The 22,056-nt window shown below is 44.3% G+C and overlaps 2 protein-coding genes and 1 pseudogene across 2 annotated transcripts in view; 1 reads left to right on the top strand and 2 right to left on the bottom strand.

Annotated features, from left to right (window-relative positions):
• LOC141076815 (uncharacterized) overlaps positions 1 to 22,056 on the bottom strand; it is a 918,929-nt gene that overhangs the window by 597,662 nt on the left and 299,211 nt on the right. The gene's annotated exons all lie outside the window — the stretch shown is intronic.
• LOC141076831 (uncharacterized) overlaps positions 1 to 22,056 on the top strand; it is a 91,073-nt pseudogene that overhangs the window by 44,803 nt on the left and 24,214 nt on the right.
• On the bottom strand, positions 3,122 to 13,879 carry LOC141076830 (uncharacterized). Its single transcript, XM_073564136.1, has 2 exons — positions 13,791 to 13,879; positions 3,122 to 7,729 (listed from the first exon to the last, which is right to left on the bottom strand). Exon 2 carries the CDS (start codon positions 7,578 to 7,580, stop codon positions 6,540 to 6,542), a length of 1,041 nt encoding a protein of 346 aa, XP_073420237.1. The 5' UTR covers positions 7,581 to 7,729; positions 13,791 to 13,879; the 3' UTR covers positions 3,122 to 6,539.

Below are 22,056 nucleotides of genomic sequence, written 5' to 3' on the forward strand. Positions count from 1 at the left end.
GAGAGTTTTTCTGGAAATTTGGAAAGGGTTTGGAACAGTGTACGCCATAATTTGAAACCGGCTAATAGGAGGTCTAAGAAATATTTTGAAAAGAGAAGAAGGGAGGCGAGGTTTATTGTTGGGGACATGGTTTGGTTGTCCTCTAGGAACTTGAAGATCCCTTCTAAAAAGTTGGGGCCTAAGTTTGTAGGACCCTTCAAAGTGGTTCAGATTGTCAACTCGGCAGCGGTGAGATTGGACATTCCTTTGTCCTGGAAAATTAATTCAGTTTTTCATGTATCTTTGCTGAAGAAAGTTGACACGCCTGATAAGGTGGCGGTGCCGTCTGCTCCTCTAATTGATGAATACTGCGAGTTTGAGATTTCACACATTCTTGATTCCAGGTGGCACAGAGGAGGGTTACAGTATCTTGTGTCCTGGAAGGCTTTTAGTCCCGAGGACAATTCCTGGGTGAAAGCTGTGGACATCTCAGCCTCAAGGTTAATTAGGGCTTTTCACAGGAGATTTCCAAATAAGGCCCGGCCTAGATGATCCGGGGGATCCTCGTTAAAGGGGAGGTACTGTTAGAATCTGGTTAGTTTGTGACTATCCACCATTTTCTTGTGGTGTTCTGGCTGCTGGTCTTTTTCTCTGGTGCTGGGTTTGTCTTGGGTCAGGTTTTTGTATCACTCTTTATTAACCAGCACCTGCCTCCCAGTCCTTGCTGGACAAGTGTTAATCCACTTGAGTTCTGGCTTGGTGCTTTACTTTGCCTTCTGTGTGTGTAATTTGTGAGGTGCTGGGACCTCGGGTTCTGCTAGTCTTTGTTTCTGTATCCTGTTGGATTCTGCAGCCTTCTCTGTGTTTTCTATTAGGATGTGACCTGTTTTTGTACCCAGTCCTTAGATATTTCAGGGACCCGACTCCCCCTATCTATAGGTCTTTGAGATTAACCTAGGATCGTCGGTGGGTCTATTCGCAAGGAATGGGTTGTCCACTCCAGGTTTCTGCCTAGTCATAGTGCAGGGTCAGTTTTCCCCTTTCTACCCTAGTCCTGTGTTGCAGATCTGTAACACTCACTACGTGTCTGCAACGTGCAGAGCAACATAACCTCGTCGTCTTCATCCTCAGATGACCTACTCAGCTGTGTGCCCCTATGTTCATGCCAACTGGGATGTAACACCTCATCATCATCATCCTGTGTTATCACATTCCTTGCCATTGGAGTCACCCTCCTCTTTTTGCCCTGACAGCGCAGTATAGTCCACGTAAACCTCATCAGGATCACCTCTCCCCGGGGTTAACGTCAGATGATGAGGGTCAGGATGCTGTTTGGACCCTACTTCATCCTGCTCCGGATCCAAGCTAAAATTTTGGGCATCGGTGCAGATTTCCTCCTTTTGACTCTGCAAAGCTTTTGAGTACACTTCTAATGAGAATATGGGGGGATCTTGTTATCAGAATTATTGGGGGTTTTGAGGAGCCGCATCAGTAGGAATATTGCCCACATCTATGAATGAAGCAATTATTGTCCGGGAGAAAACCCTGAATCTCCAGACTCCCTGCAGATAATACAATATTAGCCAAACTACTACTTAAATAAAATGATAGTGGAAGTGATCCATGATGACAAACAGGATTTATGCCAAACAGATCTACGGCATCAGCATTACACGGTGATATCTTACTATACAGATGAGTAATAATGAGGCTGGAAATAGACCAATAACTTCCCTGATGCTATGAAAGCTTCTGAGCGCGTCAAGTGGAATTATTTATGGAAAGTAATGGGCAAAATGGGATTTGGCCATAAGTTTATAAATTGGATCAATGTTCTCTATGGGTCAGCGTCCGCTAGATTGAGAGTAAATGGCTGATTGTCGGGGCCATGTGAATTGGGCAGGGGTACACGACAGGGGCGCCTGCTCTCATCTCCCCTATTTGCATTAGCAATGAGCCGCTGACATGTAATCTGAGAGATTCCAAGGACTTCATTGGTTTTATGTGTAATAACATCATAGACAAGATGAGTCTGTGTGCCGATGCCGCTGCTGTATGTGGGTGATATAGAGTCATCTGCTGGCCCAATAATGACATATAAAAGAGTTTCGTCTGATTTCAGGAATAAACATCAATTGGGATAAGTCATCTATAGTAAGACTGACCCTCTCCCACATATGGTAACAATTGTACCAGCTCGGACACAAGTGGTGGAACAGATTAAATGTCTCGGTGTGGTGGTCTGGTCTAACTTTACAGACTATACAGCATTAAACATTAACCTCTTACTTGAGAGACTTAGATCCAAAATAAATGTGAGGTATAAATTGCCTGTCTGTAATAGGTCGGGGGGAATCTCATTAAAGTGATTTTGAGGCCACAATTGTTGTATTTGCTTCCCAGTTCTCCATGTTGAATCTCTCCTCCCATATTCCAAAAGGTGCAGTCATTGTTCAGAGAACTGATATGGTGCAAGCGAAATGCAAGGATAAAACTGGCATCACTTCAAAGGGACAAAACTGGGGGAGGTATGGAGATTCCAGATCCATGGATCTATTTTATAGCTTTACAGATGGAACATTTTCATGGGTGGGAAAAAAAAAAAGAATATGGGCAAGAATGGTAGTCATGTCCTTCAGGAACAAAAATGGGTGTCACTCATATATGTGCTGTAGGTGGGCACTAAGTACACAGATATAAAGACCAACCTTAGCAGTTATGTACAAGGTGTGGGACAGGGGAAGAGATTGTTGGGGATAAGGGAATACTCTCATGTTACCCCATTATGGCAAAATCAGTGACTGGTGAAGTTAACTGGTTTCGGAGGTTGGGAATCAAGGGGATTTCAGACTTTAGATCGGTTAGTAGAAAATGGAATGCTAAAAAGCTTTAACAAACTACTACAAGAGTTTGGATTGCCTCACGGCCACTTCTTTCGATATCTACAACTTAGGCATGCATATCTAACTCAGCTTAGCACTGCGGCACCGGATATACGGAAAAAAATATTTACTGGACTCAATAGTGGCTGCAAAATATATGACCGGCTTAATTTTAAACATCTATCAGCAATTCTTACACTTTCACATGGGGGACCATCCCCTGACTGCTACATTAAAATAGGAAGCAGATGTGAGGCTGATTACGGAAGTTTTGAATCCACAATTGATATCTCTATTTCACAAGCATTGTATCAAGCTCGCAAACTTGTTGCACAACATTGGCTAGACGCTCAACCACCGACAGATAATAAATAAGCAAAACCATATTTGGTTGGAAATTTGACAACATCTGGGGATCCTGATTGTCTGTCCAGGCCTACCATCTGGAGAACTCCTGAAAGATAACAGATGGCAATTTCAGGCTTCAGGAACACTTGTAGTATCATCAGTCTAGGTTAAATGATATAAGTAGGGCCAGTACACAAGCAAATTAATTATGATAATTGAATGGCAGATATTCTAATGTAATACACATCATAAAAAAATAATAATATGAATACAGATTTCTCTAGAGTGTTAATTTGGCGAAAATTTTGCAATTTTCCAACTTTGAATTTTTATGCCCTTAAATCACAGAGATACGGCACACAAAAAACTTAATAAGTAACATTTCCCACATGTTTACTTTACATCAGCATAATTTTGGAACCCAAAATTTTTTTTGCTAGGAAGTTATAAGGGTTAAAAGTTGACCAGCGATTTCTCATGACATCATTTTTTTTTTTAGGGACCACATCACATTTGAAGTCACTTTGAGCGGTCAGTATGAAAGAAAATACCCAAAAGTGACACCATTCTAAAAACTGCACCCCTGACAGTACTCAAAACCACATTCAAGGAGTTTATTAACTCTTCAGGTGCTTCACAGGAATTTTTTGAATGTTTAAAAAAAAAAACTTTTTTAGAGAAAAAAAATATTTCCGGTCCAATTTTTATTTTACCAAGGGTAGCAGGAGAAATTGGACTGCAAAAGGAATTGAGCATTTTGTCCTGAGTATACTATACCCCATTTGTGAGGGTAAACCACTGTTTGGGTGCATGGCAGAGCTCGGAAGGGAAGGAGCGCCGTTTGACTTTTTCATCACAAAATTGTCTAGAATTGAAATCGGACGCCATGTCACGTTTGGAGAGACCCTGATGTGTTTAAACAGTGGAAACTCCCCACAAGTGACCCCATTTTGGAAACTAAACTCCCCAAGGAACTTATCTAGAAGTTTATAACGCCGAGGCGTGAAAATTAAAAAATCTTTTTCACAAAAATGCTATTTTTGCCCCCAATTTTTTATTTTCCCAAGGGTAACAGGAGAAATTGGACCCCAAATGGTGTGCAATTTGTCCTGAGTAGGCTGATACCCCATATGTGGGGGAAAAGCACTGTTTGGGCACATGGCAGAGCTCGGAAAGAGCACCGATTGACTTTTTCAACACAGAATTGGCTGGAATGGAGATCAGATGCCATGTCACATTTGGAGAGCTCCTGATGTGCCTAAACAGTAGAAACCCCCCCAATTCTAACTCGAACCCTAACCCCAACACACCCCTAACCCTAGCCCCAACCATAATGGAAAAGTAGAAATAAATACTTTTTTTAATGTTATTATTTTTCCCCTAAGTAAGGGGGTGATAAAGGGGGATTTGATTTACTATTTATAGCGGGTTTTCATGTTTTGCAGCTGTCACATGCTAAAAGACACTTTTTATTGTAAAATACTTTTTGCATCACCATATTTTGAGAGCTATAATTTTTCCATATTTCGACCCACAGAGTCGTGTGAGGTCTTATATATTTCCATCACAGTCCCGCAAAAAATATGTATATATATATGTATTTCATGTAGATCTCACTTGCATGTATACTCCTATATATGCATATCTGATATATACTATAATCAATTGATTAGAATGACCTAATAACCCCATAAACCAGACAAGTGCAAACCAGACAGCTCCTTGGTACATTCCAGACTCTAAAAAACAGGAACCAACACCAGATGGCCCAAGCTGATGTCTCGATTTTTGCTGATTAGCAGGAAAAGGCGACAGCTACTCATAAATTGCTAAATCAGCCATTTTGTTATGCCTTGACCAGAATCCTCCATATACTCAAACAGCCAATAACATTGAAGCTTGACAATATGGGAATTAACTAACCACCCCCTTCTATATGCAATTATAAAACCATGTATGTACAATAAACCATGAGTATTGATGGAATGTTATTCTGTCACTTTGGTGTACAGTCTCATTCTTGATTCTTGAGCGCTCAAAAATACTCAGTCTAATTGGGAACGGCCGCAGCACACACAGGGATAGATTTATCCTAACCAAATTTCCATAACAGGATGAGTTGACGTTTTCATTGGTACCATTTTTGGGCACGTGACATTTTTTTATCACTCTTTATTCCGATTTTTGGGACACAGAGTGAACAAGAACCAGCATTTCATGAATTTCTTTTTCGGGGGGGGCGTTTATACCGTTCCACGTGTGGTAAAATTGATAAAGCAGTTTTATTCTTCGGGTCAGTACGATTACAGCGATACCTCATTTATTTTTTATGTTTTGGCGCTTTTGTACAATAAAAACAATTTTATTTAAAAAAAAATTTTGCATCGCTTTATTCTGCGAGCTACAACTTTTTAATTTTTTCACTGATGACGCTGTATGGCAGCTCGTTTTTTGCGGGACAAGATGACGTTTTCAGCGGTACCATGTTTAATTATATCCATCTTTTTGATCGCGTGTTATTGCACTTTTTGATCGGCCGCATGATGATTAAGTATCATTTTTGCCTTGTTTTTTCTTTTGGAAAGGGTTCTCTAAAGGGGTTAACTAGTGGGACAGTTTTATATAGGGTGGGTCGTTACGGACAAGGCGATACTAAATATGTGTACTTTTATTGTTTTTTTTTATTTACCAAAAAAAGAATTAGGGAATATTTTTTCTTTTCTTTTATTTAGGAATTTTTAAAAAATAATTTTTAAGGTTTTTTTTTTTTTTTTTTACATTATTATATTGTCCCAGTGTGGGACAATACTGTATAGTGTCAGATCGCTGATCTGACACTTTGCAGTGCACTTTGTCAGATCAGCAATCTGACAGGCACTGCAGGAGGATTTCTCAGTGCCTGCTCTCAGCAGGCACTTAGAAAGCCACCTCCCTGCAGGACCCCGAAGGCCCCCGTGGCCATTTTGGATCTGGGGGCCTGCAGGAAGCAGGAACGAGCACATCTCGTTGTTCCAAGGGGCTCAGGGAAGCACGCAGGGATTCTTCCCTATGCCCCGGTACACTGCGATCATGTTTGATCGCAGTGTGCCAGGGGTTAATGTGCCGGGGTGTTCCGTGACCGCTCCTGGCACATAGTGCCGGGTGTCAGCTGTGATAATCAGCTGACACCCGGTCGCGATCAGCTGCACTCCCCCCCGTGAGCGCAGGTGACCGCAATAACGTACTATCCCATCCACGGTCATACGGGCCCGGGTCACGTGGACGGGATAGTACGTCAAATGTCAGAAAAGGGTTAAGAAAATATCATTTCCATTTAAAATATTTTTCACATTAAGAACATGAAAAAGGCTTCTCTCCTGTGTGGGTTCTCTGGTGGCGATCAAGATGCGCTTTCCGGGTAAAACATTTCCTACATTCTGAACATGAAAAAGGCTTCTCCCCTGTGTGAGTTCTGTGGTGCATAACAAGATTACTTTTCCAGTTAAAACATTTTCCACATTCTGAACAGGAAAAAGGCTTCTCCCCTGAGTGAGTTCTCTGGTGGTGCTCAAAATGCGCTTTCCGGGTAAAACATTTCCCACATTCAGAACATGAAAAAGGCTTCTCCCCTGTATGGGTTCTCTGGTGTCTATCAAGATCCTGCTTCCAGTTAAAACATTTTCCACATTCTGAACATGAAAAAGGGGTCTCCCCTGTGTGGGTTCTCTGGTGTATAACAAGATTCCTTTTGTGTCTAAAACATTTCCCACATTCTGAACATGAAAAAGGCTTCTCCCCTGTGTGGGTTCTCTGGTGTCTATCAAGACGCTGTTTCCAGTTAAAACATTTCCCACACTTTGAACAGGAAAAAGGCTTCTCCCCTGTGTGGGTTCTCTGGTGTCTATCAAGACGCTGTTTCCAGTTAAAACATTTCCCACACTTTGAACAGGAAAAAGGCTTCTCCCCTGTGTGGGTTCTCTGGTGGTGATCAAGATGCGCTTTCAAGGTAAAACATTTCCCACATTTGGAGCAAGAAAAAGGCTTCTCCCCTGTGTGAGTTCTGTGGTGTATAACAAGATTCCTTTTCCAGTTAAAACATTTCCCACATTCTGAACAGGAAAAAGGCTTCTCCCCTGTGTGAGTTCTCTGGTGTATAACAAAATCTGATTTCTGGTTAAAACATTTCCCACACTTGGAACAAGAAAATCTGCTCTCTGCTGTTTGAATTGTTTGATGTTTAAGAAAAGACTTTTCAAGGGGAAAGCTATTTCCATATTCCGAAGGTGAAAACCGCTTCTTTGATTTAGGAGCAGTTTGTTTTTTAATGCTTATTTTGTGATTTTCATTTTCCTTAGTAGTCAGTAATGAATCAGAAGATGGGACCTGTTTCATAGGATCAGATGACAGATCTTTGCTGTGAATGGATGATGGTATATCTGGAGTAATAGCAATCACTTCAATTGTATCCTGTGTGATGTCAAGATCATCTGATTTAAAAATTGAAGATGTCAGCGTTCCCTCTGATCTTCTGGTACAGTCATCTGCTAAGAATAAAACCAATTATTATTTTTCAATTAAATATCCTCAAACTTAATGTTTTTGAACATTTCTACTTAACTTGCCAATTTTTAATGACAGTTTATGTAAAAAATTTGAATTATTTACCAGAATGACAGTATCACAGTCTAATAGAAAGCCTCATAATATGAACCAGTAGTGTGTGGTGTTCAACTGTTTGTTCATTCTGCTTCCCAAATATGGAATAAAGAGTCACCAATGCTATGTAGACAAAAATATCAATAAAAAGTTCTACTCATCTCACAAAAAACAAGTCCCCACTCAGATCCATCATCCGTCAATGGAAAAACAGGAGGTTCCCACACTATTAGTGGCTCAAAGGTTCTTGAAAAGCAACATGGTTTCCATAAGCCAATTCAGCAATATCCGCTCTCCCAAAGTCAAATTTCCCCCTCGCTGCTGATCCTTGTAGTGCGCCCAAACCACATTTAGCATCCATGTATTTGGCAATACTATAGAAAGAACACTCTTAATTTACGATGTGTGTCTCCTGGAGCACAATCTGGGCACTGTGTTGGGTAATAAATGGTATATTTTCAATTTTTACTCTCCAACATTCACTGCGCGTTATTTACCGGAAATTGGCTGTGGAGTCAAAATTGTGACTACTTCTATAGATTAAATCACTGAGGGTTATACTGTCCAAAATGGAGTCACTTTATGGGGATTTCTACTGCTCGATTTTTCTGACATTTTGACATATTAGGGCTTCTACAAATGCTGTGTCCCATCTTCTCTGGGATCTGCTGCTATGATATCTGCTTATTCAGTCTGCAGGCGGCGCTGGTAGTGGAGGAGACATCAGATCCTGAAGCTCTGGGTGGTGCAGGCTCTCTCCAGCCACTAAGATTAAGGTGCCTACGACCTGTGGTACCATCCATTCTGGCAGTTTGGGTGTGTACGCTGTCCAGCTGGAGTAATCTGCTCCCTACTTCAGCCAATTGGAAAGTACCACACCCTACTAAAGTTCGGAGCATATTGTTGGAAGCTGCGAGATACAGGCTTGTTCTCCTCTGGTTCAGTCCTGGGTACTCAGCACCCGCCTTGTGTATTGGTTTCCTGTTGTGATCCTGGCCTGTTTACTGACGACTCTTGCATCTTCTCATTTTGTATTTTCTCTGCCCTCCCGGTTGTGGCCAGACTACCCGACTATTCCTCTTATCTCATACTACAGGAAAGCAAGTATCAACGTGGCCCAAGCCTAGGGGTCTGTGTGTAAGTCCAGATGGAGAGGGGTTAAAGAAGATCATGGATGATGGGCAAAACCGTGACTATAGACAATAACACTTCTTCTGAAATAATCAAGCTGAACAGTCTGTTCAACCCCTTAAGGACCAAGCCATTTTGTAGATTAATGACCAGGCCTTAATTTTGAAATTGGACCACTGTCCCTTCATGTGCTTATTACTTTGGAATGCTTCAACGGATCCCGCTGAGTCTGAGAATGTTTTTTTCGTGACATATTGTACTTTGTGGTAGTGGTAACATTTCTTTGATATGACTTGTGTTTATTTATGAAAAAAATGGAAATATGGCGAAAATTTTTAAAAGTTTGCAATTTTCAAATTTGTTATTTTTATGCCCTTAAATCAGAGATACTGTAGGACACAAAAAAAAATTAATAAGTAACATTTCCCACATGTCTACTTTACATCAGCACAATTTTGTAAACAAATTTTTTTTTTGTTAGGAAGTTATAAGGGTTAAAGTTGACCAGCGATTTCTCATTCTTCCAACAAAATTTACAAAACCATTTCTTTAGGGACCACCTCACATTTGAAGCCACTTTGAGGGGTCTATATGGCAGAAAATACCCCAAAGTGACACCATGCTAAAAACTGCATCCCTCAAGGTGCTCAAAACCACATTCAAGAAGTTTATTAACCCTTTAGGTACTTCACAAGAATTGAAGCAATGTGGAAGGAAAAAAAATTTTCTTTGGATACAATTCTTTTTTATTTTGTCAAGGGTTTCAGGAGAAAATGAACTACAAGATTTGTTGTGCAATTTCTCCTGAGTACGCCGATACCCCATGTGTGGAGGAAGACCAATCTTTAGGCGCACGGCAGAGCTCGGAAGGGAAGCAGCACCATTTGAGATTTTGAATGTCAAATTGGCCGGAATTGAGATCGGACACCATGTCGCATTTGGAGAGCCCCTGATGTACCTAAACAGTGGAAACCCTCACATGTGACACCATTTTGGAAACTAGACCCCCCAAGGAACTTATCTAAATGTGTGGGGAGCACTTTGAACCCCCAAGTGCGTCACAGAAATTTATAACAGAGCTGTGAAAATAAAAAAAAATCATTTTTTTCCACAAAAATGATCTGTTTGCCCCCCAATTTTTTATTTTCACAAGGGTAACAGGAGAAATTGGACCCCAAAAGTTATTGTGCAATTAGTCCTGAGTACGCTGATACCCCATATGTGGGGGGAACCAATGTGATCGCCTTACTGCGATCCTTGGGAGGCAGAATGAGCAAATCCATAAAAGGTGAAGAATTGGTGTTATTTTTTACTCCGTTCCTCGTACGGTACTAGTGATATGGTGACTTTATTCCTCGGGTCGGTGCGATTACAGCGATACCAGATTTATATCCTTTTTCATGTTTAGCTTCTCTCACACACTAAAAGACGCTTTTTTTTTGGAAGAATTTTTTGTAAGAAGTTTTTGCATCGCCGTATTTTGAGAGCTATGATTTTTCCAGATTTTGGCCGACAGAGTCTTGTGCAAGCTTGATTTTTGCGGTACGAGCTGACGTTTTTATTGGTACCATTTTTGGTCACATAACAGTTTTTGATCGCTTTATATTCTGATTTTTGTGGAGGCACAATGAACAAAAAACAGAAATTCAGGAATTGTTTTATTTTTTTTTTCCATCGTTCTGCGTGTGGTAAAATTGATAAGGCAGCTTTATTCTTCAGATAACTACGATTACAGCGACACCTCATTTCTATCCTTTTTTTATGTTTTCGTGTTTTTTTGTTTTTTTTTTTACACAATAAAAACTATTATAGAAAAAATAATTATTTTTGCATCGCTTTATTCTGCGAGCTATAACTTTTTGATTTTTTCGCTGATGACTCTGTGTGGTGGCTCTTTTTTTATAGATGGGATGTTTACGAACGCGGCGATACCAAACATGTATATTTTTTTTATTTTATTTCTTTACATAAAAATGTGTATTCATTAGGAGATTCTTTAAATTTTTTTTTTAATTTTTACGTAGTCCCTTTATGGGACTTTCACTTTTGATTGATGGTATAATACATTGCAATGCTCCAGCATTGAAAGTTGCTGAGACCGTGCTGTGAGCTGTGAGCATGGTCTCAGCGGCTTTCTGTAGCTGGATGACCTGGAGATTGTCATGACAACCCCCAGGGGCATCATGGCACAGATCGGGCCCCCCGATTACATCGCGGGCATGCCGATCTGAGGGAGAGGGAGCCCCCGACCCTCTGCCTCCCCCCTGAACGCTGCAATTGCGCTCGATCGCAGCAGTCAGGTACTTAACAGCCAGGGGTGGTGCGGACGCCGCTCCTGGCTGTCATTGCAGGATGCTCAGCCACCGCAGCGCTGAGCTCCTGAACTGATCAGGCAGGAGATGCTGAAATTTCAGCATCTCCTGCCCGATCGCTGCTGTGTTTGGTCAGTCAGATTGACTGACCAATCACAGCACTCTTGGTGCAGGGACCGACTGCAAGGGTCCCTGCACCCCTTGCCGTGCCTGTCAGCTGTCTGACAGCTGGCGCCACTGAAAATGTCACTGCGTGTTTACACACAGTGACAGTTCAAATGCATGACGTGCACAGTCCGTCATGGTGCGGGAAGTTACACCCGGCCATGATGGACTGTGCACATCCATGGATGTTAATGGGTTAAGTATAAAAAATGAGTAATTAATAGTAAAACCTCTTCGGGGTAATTAGAGTATGGGTCTCAGTGGCTCTTGGCAATATAAAGTATCGTAAAGGGCAACATTTTCTATCACATAAGTTTCAACAAGAAATATACTTTAACATAGAACTATTTATAAGAGAGCAGAGCTGACGGGTGACGAATTTAGATCTTAGGCATTTGGAAGAGGTGATGGAGACCCTTCATTAAGGAATGCCACGGAGTTACAGGTCAGATAACTGAGGCAGGGCGATCCCACCACAATTACACTATCATACCGGTAAAAAAAGACATAGAATAAAAAAAGATCATACACCCCCGACAACAACAAACGAGGGGAGAACAATAAACTGGAGCTGCACTCATTTATGGTGGACCATTGGAGCCACTATGAGTCCTGACCAGAAGAGTAGAGAAAGTATTAGTGCCCCCATTTCAGGAGAGATTGTGCAGTAATCTGAATTCCTGAGGATGGAAAACATAATGGAATTCATGACGTTTAGTAAATCTATGAAACCAGGGCTGGAGCCAACACATCTCCTGCAGGCGTGAATAAACACTGCTCAAAAAAATAAAGGAAACACTTAAACAACAGAATATAACTCCAAGTAAATCAAACTTCTGTGAAATCAAACTGTCAATAAAGGAGTGGTTCTGCAGGTGGGGGACCACTGATCACATCTCAGTACCACATCTCAGTACCACATCACAGTACCAATGCTTTCTGGCTGATGTTTTGGTTAATTTTGAATGTTGGTTTTGCTTTTACACTCATGGTAGCACGAGATGGACTCTACAACCTACACAAGTGGCTCAGGTACTGCAGGCTCATCCAGGATGGCACATCAATGCGAGCTGTGGCAAGATTTGCTGTGTCTGTCAGTGTAGTGTCCAGAGGCTGGAGGAGCTACCAGGAGACAGGCCAGTACACCAGGAGACATGGAGGGGGTTGTAGGAGGGCAACAACCCAGCAGCAGGACTGCTACCTCTGCCTTTGTGCAAGGAGGAACAGGAGTACTGCCAGAGCCCTGCAAAATGACCTCCAGCAGGCCACAAATGTCCATGTGTCTGCACAGTTAGAAACTGACTCCATGAGGATGGTCTGAGTGCCCGACATCCACAGATCACGAGCAAACCGTCTTGCCACAGCTCACATTGATGTGCCATCCTGGATGAGCTGCACTACCTGTGCCACATGAGAGAAAGCATTAGTACTGAGAAGTGGTCTGTGGTCCCCACCTGCAGAACCACTCCTCTATTGAGGGTGTCTTGATAATTGCCAATAATTTCCATCTGTTGTCTATTCCATTTACACAACAGCATGTGAAATTGATTGTCAACCAGTGTTGCTTCCTAAGTGGACAGTTTGATTTCACAGAAGCTTGCTTTAATTGGAGTTATATTCTGTTGATTAAGTGTTCCCTATATTTTTTGAGCAGTGCATATTACAGCCCTCAGCCACGCACAGCTTAGAGATCTATCATGGCACAGGTGGAATATTTGTCCTGTAGATTATCACAATCCTCCTTGAAGTTAGTTGGTTTTAATACAAATTGAAAAGTCAGGATAAAGGGAAACTCTGCTGTTATTGGACAGAAATTCACACTTGGCCTCACTGCACATTTACTGTTGTCGCTCATAAAAGGGAAGTTTGGCCAGAAAGACTGGACCTGGTCTTGTAGGGACCATGAGACATTCAGCAGCACAGAAGGGAGAGAAGATTCATCCGATAAGATCTCAGGGATCTAGGAAGCCAACAGCATCATTACCCTCCGCTTTATCTTACAGGCCCGGCATAAGATTTTTCTTCAAGTGAGTTTCTAACCTGTCAGCACATTCTACGTACACTGTCATTTGGCTTTATAGTTTACAGATCTGGGCAGGTAACGGTCAGCGTCTCCTAATCCCAGGGGGTAGGTGGATCCTCCTGGCCGTAAGTTCTATAGAAAAGGGCTTTCAATGCCAGATATCATTTCAACCATTTTGGGTGGAGGAGAATGTTGTGGTCTAGAGGCAAAATGGTGATCATGGTAATACGGCCGGACTACACCACCGATAAAGCAGCCACAGCCGGTGACTGAGAGGAATCTGTGACTTCTCTGCATTCAGTGGTTACTACTCACCTGGGTAGTCATATGTGGGAATCTGCTCTTTACACCACTCATCACCCCTCACATCTGTCTCTGTAGTATTAATATGGGTCAGATCTTCACCCTGAAACAAATATTGTAAAAGTCACCGACAGATGGAGAAGTCCCATCTATGATCAGCTCTAATCCTGCCATCTCCACCGTTCTCATTACACAAGTATAAAACATATAATACTGGTGGATAAAACAAGACTGAGCACAAGACCTTCACAGCCGTCTACACATCATAGGGGAGATCTCCTGACACCTTCTCTCCATCTACCTGATGATCCTGAGGAGCACTGGGATCTTCTTGGTTACAGTCCTGTGGAAGAAGAGGACGGGGACATCTCTCTGGTGTTGTCCTCTTACTGGATAGATCTGGAGGAAACACATACAGGGACTGAATTCATTCTCTACATACAGATAATTATAGGCCGTGTGTATTTAGTCCTGTCTATTACCTGGAGATGTGAGGGGCTGGGGAACCTCCATTATGACGTTCTTGTACAGATCTCTGTGTCCTTCTAAATACTCCCACTCCTCCATGGAGAAATAGACAGCGACATCCTGACACCTTATAGGAACCTGACACATACAATGATACCGTCATCCCCCCGATCCCTTCATAGTGTTACTGTATAATGTCCCAGCATTCCCAGCAGTGTCACCTCTCCAGTCAGCAGCTCTATCATCTTGTAGAGGAGTTCTAGGATCTTCTGGTCATTGATGTCCTCATGGATCAGGGGGTGAGGTGGAGGTCCCGTGATTGGGCTCAGGAGTCTTCCACATCCCTCAGACACAGGGTCCTGACAGCGATCACTAGAGGTCTTCTTCACCACTGTGTAATCCTGGTTATGGAGAGACACATTAATAAATCTCACTACAGACATTCCCAGAGTCCTCACCTCTCCAGTTCTGTCCATCTGTTATTCCCATAGATAAGAATGATGTAATGTGACGTCATCAGACTCTCTCACCTCTCCAGTGAGACGGAAGAGGATCTCTAGGGTGAGGTGTAACATCCTCTCCGCCATCTTGTCTCTGTCCATATCCATCCTTGATGGGTAAATCAGGAAAATTCTCTTCTGTAGAAGATCTTCACTGAGAGGATCCGATATTGTAGAGACCTGAATGAGAAGAAGATGATCCGATGTAACATCATAAGAATCCTGTGTAATAATACAATTACTGGAGATAATAAGGGAAACATATGAGGAGATTTATTATCTTACAGGGTTTAGTTTTCTTCCCTGACATCTACTAATAAAACCTATATATTTAGGCCACAGACAACAAGCAGTTTCCTCCTCGGAGTCGGCAGCTGAACACGTTCCTCATAGACTCATCAGCGTCACCATCAATTCCCATCAGAGTGAAGGAACATCGCTCCTCTATTCAGCTCTATGGATCCAGTATGAAATCCACTGCGGCCTCTGCAAGAAAAGAGCGAAGTCTGGTGAGACCCCCCGAGGCCGGAGATTTCTACAGCTGCTCTGTGCGCACAGGACCTGTGATGAGGTCACAGGAGGGGAGGAGTCAGGGGTCACATGATCAGGGGCCTCAGTGTGTGCAGGACTCTGCTGTGCTGGTTGTCATGGTGCCGGATGAGGGGAAGTTTCTGTGTGGGGTCAGGAGGGGTTTACAGGGTGGATGTAGCAGAGCCGTGTGTGTACGAGGTGTACGGAGCGGAGCCGTGTGTGTACGAGGTGTATGGAGTGGAGCCGTGTGTGTACGAGGTGTACGGAGCGGAGCCGTGTGTGTACGAGGTGTACGGAGCGGAGCCGCGTGTGTACGAGGTGTACGGAGCGGAGCCGTGTGTGTACGAGGTGTACGGAGCGGAGCCGTGTGTGTACGAGGTGTACGGAGCGGAGCCGCGTGTGTACGAGGTGTACGGAGCGGAGCCGTGTGTGTACGAGGTGTACGGACCGGAGCTGTGTGTGTACGAGGTGTACGGAGCGGAGCCGTGTGTGTACGAGGTGTACGGAGCGGAGCCGTGTGTGTACGAGGTGTACGGAGCGGAGCCGTGTGTGTACGAGGTGTACGGAGCGGAGCCGTGTGTGTACGGAGCGGAGCCGTGTGTGTACGAGGTGTACGGAGCGGAGACGTGTGTGTACGAGGTGTATGGAGTGGAGCTGTGTGTGTACGAGGTGTACGGAGCGGAGCCGTGTGTGTACGAGGTGTACGGAGCGGAGCCGTGTGTGTACGAGGTGTATGGAGTGGAGCTGTGTGTGTACGAGGTGTACGGAGCGGAGCCGTGTGTGTATGAGGTGTATGGAGTGGAGCCGTGTGTGTACGAGGTGTACGGAGTGGAGCCGTGTGTGTACGAGGTGTATGGAGTGGAGCTGTGTGTGTACGAGGTGTACGGAGCGGAGCCGTGTGTGTACGAGGTGTATGGAGTGGAGCCGTGTGTGTACGAGGTGTATGGAGTGGAGCCGTGTGTGTACGAGGTGTATGGAGTGGAGCCGTGTGTGTATGAGGTGTACGGAGCGGAGCCGTGTGTGTACGAGGTGTACGGAGCGGAGCCGTGTGTGTATGAGGTGTACGGAGCAGAGCCGTGTGTGTACGAGGTGTATGGAGCGGAGCCGTGTGTGTACGAGGTGTATGGAGTGGAGCCGTGTGTGTACGAGGTGTATGGAGTGGAGCTGTGTGTGTACGAGGTGTACGGAGCGGAGCCGTGTTTGTGTGGACCCCTCTGTGTACACTGTATACACCCATATACCCCCAGCTTCAGTCGCAGACCCCACAGTGTACGCTGTATACATCCGTATACCCCCAGCTTCGGTCGCAGACCCCTCTGTGTGCGCTGTGTACACCCGTATACCCCCAGCTTCAGTCACAGACCCCTGTGTTCACTGTATACACCTGTTTATCCCCAGTTTTGGTCGCAGACCCCTGTGTACACTGTATACACCCATATACCCCCAGCTTCAGTCGCAGACCCCTGTGTATAATGTATTCACCTGTATACCCCCAGCTTCACTCACAGACCCCGCGTCTCTCACACTTTATACACCTGTATACCCCCATCTTCAGTCTCAGAACCCTGTGTGCATGTTGTATACACCCGTATACCCCCAGCTTCGGTCGCAGACCACTCTGTGTACACTGTATACACCGTATACCCCCAGATTTGGTAACAGCCCCCTGTGTTCACTGTATACACCCGTATATCCCCAGTTTTGGTCGCAGACCCCTGTGTACGCTGTATACACCCGTATACCACCAGGTTCGGTCGCAGACTGCTGTGTATGCTGTATACACCTGTATACCCCCAGCTTTGGTCACGGACCCCCATGTGTACGCTGTATACACCCGTATACCCCCAGCTTCGGTCATAGACCCCTCTGTGTATGCTGCATACACCCGTATACCCCCAGGTTCGGTCGCAGTCCCCTGTGTATGCTTTATACATCTGTATACCCCAAGCTTCGTTCGCAGATCCCTGTGTACTCTGTATACATTCGTATACCCCCAGCTTCGGTCACAGACCCCGCATCTCTCACACTGTAGAACTGACGCAGGACACACACGGTACAACTGCGGTCGTCGGTCTCTCATCTCTCGCACTTATACTGATAACATAAGATGGAGTCAGACGAACCCTCCTACAAAACGTGAGAACAAAGTCATTACTACAGGACTGTGTGAGAAAGGGATTTATTCTACAAGAAACGCTGGGGCCACAAATGAGAATAACATAATGTCGTTCATCTTCTCTTTCACCATAGATATTGACAGTGAGGGCGACTTTCACTTTGCTGCAATGTGGATTTTAGTGGCCATACATAAGTAGTTTACTAGCTTCTGAAAGCTTTCTGGAAGCTGGGAAGGCCTGGTTCCCAGTAAAAGAGTAAAAGGTTCCAGATCAACTGGTCCAGCATACATCTGTGCTATCAGACGCTTCACCTTCTCCCAAAACCCAGAAACCACCGTACAAGACCACCAAATATGTCTCATGTCACCAGATATTCCACAGCCCCTAAAACAGTCTCCCGAGATTTTAGGAAAAATGCTGTGAATTTTTTCCAGTACATAATAGACTCTGTACAATAGTTTTAAGGAGGTCTCCACAAGGGAAGTCTGGTGACTACCTCTTCATAGGGTGTCACAGCTACGATACCATTCATCAATTGTCTATTCAAACCCCAAATCCTCCTCCCACTGTAACATATACTTCAATTTTTTATCATTTTGTGGAGAATTTATAGCATAGTAGATCAATGAGATCGTTTCCCTGCCCAAAGGGTCATTTAGACATTAATTTTCAAAACTCCTTGCCCTGAGAGTAGTACCGCTCGGGAGGATCTGCTTTGCAAAGTAGAAAGATCTGGTTCAATCGCATTACCTCCTTAACTGGAGGGTCACATTTTTGAACAAATTCCTGTCTAACAAGTAAGATATTAAATGGGGAACACAAATGTTTAAGTATATGAATACCTTTCAGCTTCCACCAAGAAAAAATTTGTGGCTCAAGGCCTGGAAGGGAACATGGGGTTTGTAATATAGCTGTCAGGGGAGAAGGGCTTGATTGTAAGTTATATTTAAACCGGACTTTCCTCCAAAGAAGCAACGAGTGGACTGTAAAAGGAGCCACATTCATTAACCCCCATGGAAGTCGGTCTGTGGTCCACATTAGGCCTGATAAAGAGAATGGTTTGGAGAGAAATGATTCCAGAATAACCCATCTCGGACTATTGGGATATGAACACGCACTTATTAATGGAGCAATCTGTGCTGACTTGTAATAAAGTGTAAAATTAGGGAGGGATAAACCCCCTTCTTTTCTGTGATGGAACATAAGTTTTTGCACAATTCTGGGTTGTTTTCCGAGCCAAAGAAACTTAGACATCATAGAGTGTAAATGAGTGAACGTTCTGGCTGGTACCATAATTGGGAGGGACCTAAATAGATATAAGAAGCGAGGCCGTGACACCATTTTTAATGCATGTGTTCTGCCGAGCCAGGATAACTCTGAGGAAGCCCATCTATCCAGGTCCCTCTGGAAGTTTTGGATCAGTGGAGTGTAATTCCACCTAAACAGAGGTGACCTGTTGGCTGTTAAGTTGATACCCAGATATGTTAGATAATGTTCTTTGTCTATAAACACAAAATGGGAGGCTATATTAGTTTGCTCTGTCTTAGGAAAATTTACAAATAATGCTTCGGGTTTATCAATGTTAATCTTTAACCCTGAAATCTTCTCAAATTCGTGAAGGAGAGAAAACAAGTGAGGGAGTGTAGTGTGGGGACTTATTAATGTCAGCAGGAGATCATCCGCAAAGAGGCTGACTTTATATTGGTCTCCCATATTCTCAGGGCCCAGGATATTCTGATCTCTCCTTATTGCTTCCACAATGGGTTCCATTACAAGTGCAAAAAGATCCGGAGATAGAGGACAGCCCTGCATGGTACCCTCTGAATATTAATTGGAGGGGGATGTGGTGACGGGAGTTTTACATAAGCGATAGGGCTATCATATAACAATTGGAGGCACTTTATAAGTTTAGGGGAGAATCCGACTTCCGATAGAACCGTAAAGAGATATGTCCAGGACGCCGAATCGGAAGCCCTCTCAGTATCTAATGCAAGCAGGAGAAGTCGCTTTCGCTGTAGGTTAGTTGTATGAATAATATTTAACCCTCTCCTAATATTATCTGGGGCCTGTCACACTGGTATAAAACCAACCTGACCCCGATGGATGAGGTGAGGGAGGATTTTATTGATCCTGTTAGTCACAATGGATGTAAAGATTTTGAAGTCAATGTATAAGAGGGATATAGGTCTATAATTTGTGGTGAGATGATCTTTCTTAGGATTAGGGATTACAGTTACATGCGCCACGTAGAGCTCAGGGGGCAGCTGTGCGCCATTTAGTAGTGAATTACAGAGGTTTTTATATGTGGTGTCAGCACATCGCTGCATTTTTTATAATATATTGCTGTAAGACCATCCGGCCCCGGGGCCTTTCCTCGTTTTAGTTTTTTGGTTGTTGAAACTATTTCCTCCTCAGAGATGTGTAAATGGAGTTGTTGTGCCGCGGACTCAGTCAGGTTAGGTAGATGTAGTGTGTGAAGGAATGACTCCAGTAGTGAGGGGGGTGATTGTGGGGGCGAATACAAACTCTGGGGGTATTCATTATAAGTGCTATACATGACATCGGGGTGGGCTGAGGTCTGACCCTTAGGGTCTTTTATAGAGGAGATTATATGCAGTGACTCTCTCATTCTGAGCTTACGAGCGGCATCTTATTAGGCTTATTGGCATGGTGATAAAACGCGGCTTTACTCCAAGTTAGCGCCTCTCCGTTCTGGTGGTGAGAATGGCGTCTAATTGTCATTTCATATCTTGTATTTGTGTAGATAAGTATAGGGGTGAAGAGCGCTGATTGGCCAATTCTAACTCCTGCAGTTTCTCCTCCAGTCTGGGCTGTAATTCAGACCTTTCTTCTTCCTGTTGGCCGATAACTTATCACAGAACTGGGAATAGATTTTCTGTGCGCGAGTCACATTGCTCCAAGTGAGGCCTCCTCCGCTGTGTGAGTTTAGAGGAAATTTGTTATATCTTCTCTTATAGCGGTTACATTAGAGATTTGGGCATTTTAGCTCCTGGTGTGGAGCCGATAGCACAATCATATGCCGCCATATAGTAGACGGCCGGTAACTGGTGAGAATTCCCTCATCTGTGGGGTCTATTTCCCTCCAGAGAAATCACACGTTACATTCCACACATAACACTGTGTAGAGAAGGCGGCGCGGGGTAATTGTGCCAGTAGTGAGGGGCGAATAATGGCGGGAATGTCACTGACTGAGGAGAAGGCTCCATGGAGGTCTGCACTCCGGAGATCATGTGACCCCTGACTCCTCCCCTCCTGTGACCTCATTACAGGTCCTGTGCACAGAGCAGCCATATATGTGGAGTGCGGCTCTGCAGGTTAGTGATGGGCAGTCCAGCTCTTCTGGCTCCTTCCCCCACTTTTCTCCCTCCTGTCCCTTCACTATAAAGCCTGGGCCTCATTATACAGCTGTACAGGGGTCTAGTGAAGGCTTTTTAACCCTTTCCTCAGACTGTAGCTCCTGGGAACAGGCCCTCGCTCTTGTCCCTTCACTATAAAGCCTGGTCCTCATTATACAGCTGTACTGGGGTCTAGTGAAGGCTTTTTAGCCCTTTCCTCAGTCTGTAGCTCCTGGGAACAGGCCCTCACTCCTGTCCCTTCACTATAAAGCCTGGACCTCATTATACAGCTGTACAGGGGTGTAGTGAAGACTTTTTAACCCTTTCCTCAGACTGTAGCTCCTGGGAACAGGCCCTCACTCCTGTCCCTTCACTATAAAGCCTGGACCTCATTATACAGCTGTACAGGGGTGTAGTGAAGGCTTTTTAACCCTTTCCTCAGACTGTAGCTCCTGGGAACAGGCCCTCGCTCTTGTCCCTTCACTATAAAGCCTGGGCCTCATTATACAGCTGTACTGGGGTCTAGTGAAGGCTTTTTAGCCCTTTCCTCAGACTGTAGCTCCTGGGAACAGGCCCTCACTCCTGTCCCTTCACTATAAAGCCTGGGCCTCATTATACAGCTGTACAGAGGTCTAGTGAAGGCTTTTTAACCCTTTCCTCAGACTGTAGCTCCTGGGAACAGGCCCTCGCTCCTGTCCCTTCACTATAAAGCCTGGGCCTCATTATACAGCTGTACAGGGGTCTAGTGAAGGCTTTTTAGCCCTTTCCTCAGACTGTAGCTCCTGGGAACAGGCCCTCACTCCTGTCCCTTCACTATAAAGCCTGGGCCTCATTATACAGCTGTACAGAGGTCTAGTGAAGGTTTTTTAGCCCTTTCCTCAGACTGTAGCTCCTGGGAACAGGCCCTCACTCCTGTCCCTTCACTATAAAGCCTGGGCCTCATTATACAGCTGTGCAGGGGTCTAGTGAAGGCTTTTTAGCCCTTTGCTCAGACAGTACCTCCTGGGAACAGGCCCTTAAGGGGGTTTTACACTAAGCGATATCGCTAGCAATATCGCTAAAACGTCACCGGTTTTGTGACGTTATAGCGATATTGCTAGCGAAATCGCTATGTGTGATACTTACCAACGACCGGCTCCCCCGCTGTCAATCGCTGATCGCGCGAGAATGTCCGGCTCCATTTCTCGTCGTCTGCTTCCTGCTGGGGCTTCCTGCTGTGTGAGACAAGTGACGCTGGACGCGGGCGGGAGGACGTCAGGATCGCTGTGTGTGAAAGGAAAGTATTGTGCGCTGCGTCGCTGCTGCA

The sequence above is a fragment of the Dendrobates tinctorius genome, unplaced genomic scaffold (assembly GCF_039654945.1).
Source record: "Dendrobates tinctorius isolate UK_male_01 unplaced genomic scaffold, ASM3965494v1 ptg000430l, whole genome shotgun sequence".
Taxonomy (NCBI): Eukaryota; Metazoa; Chordata; class Amphibia; order Anura; family Dendrobatidae; genus Dendrobates; species Dendrobates tinctorius.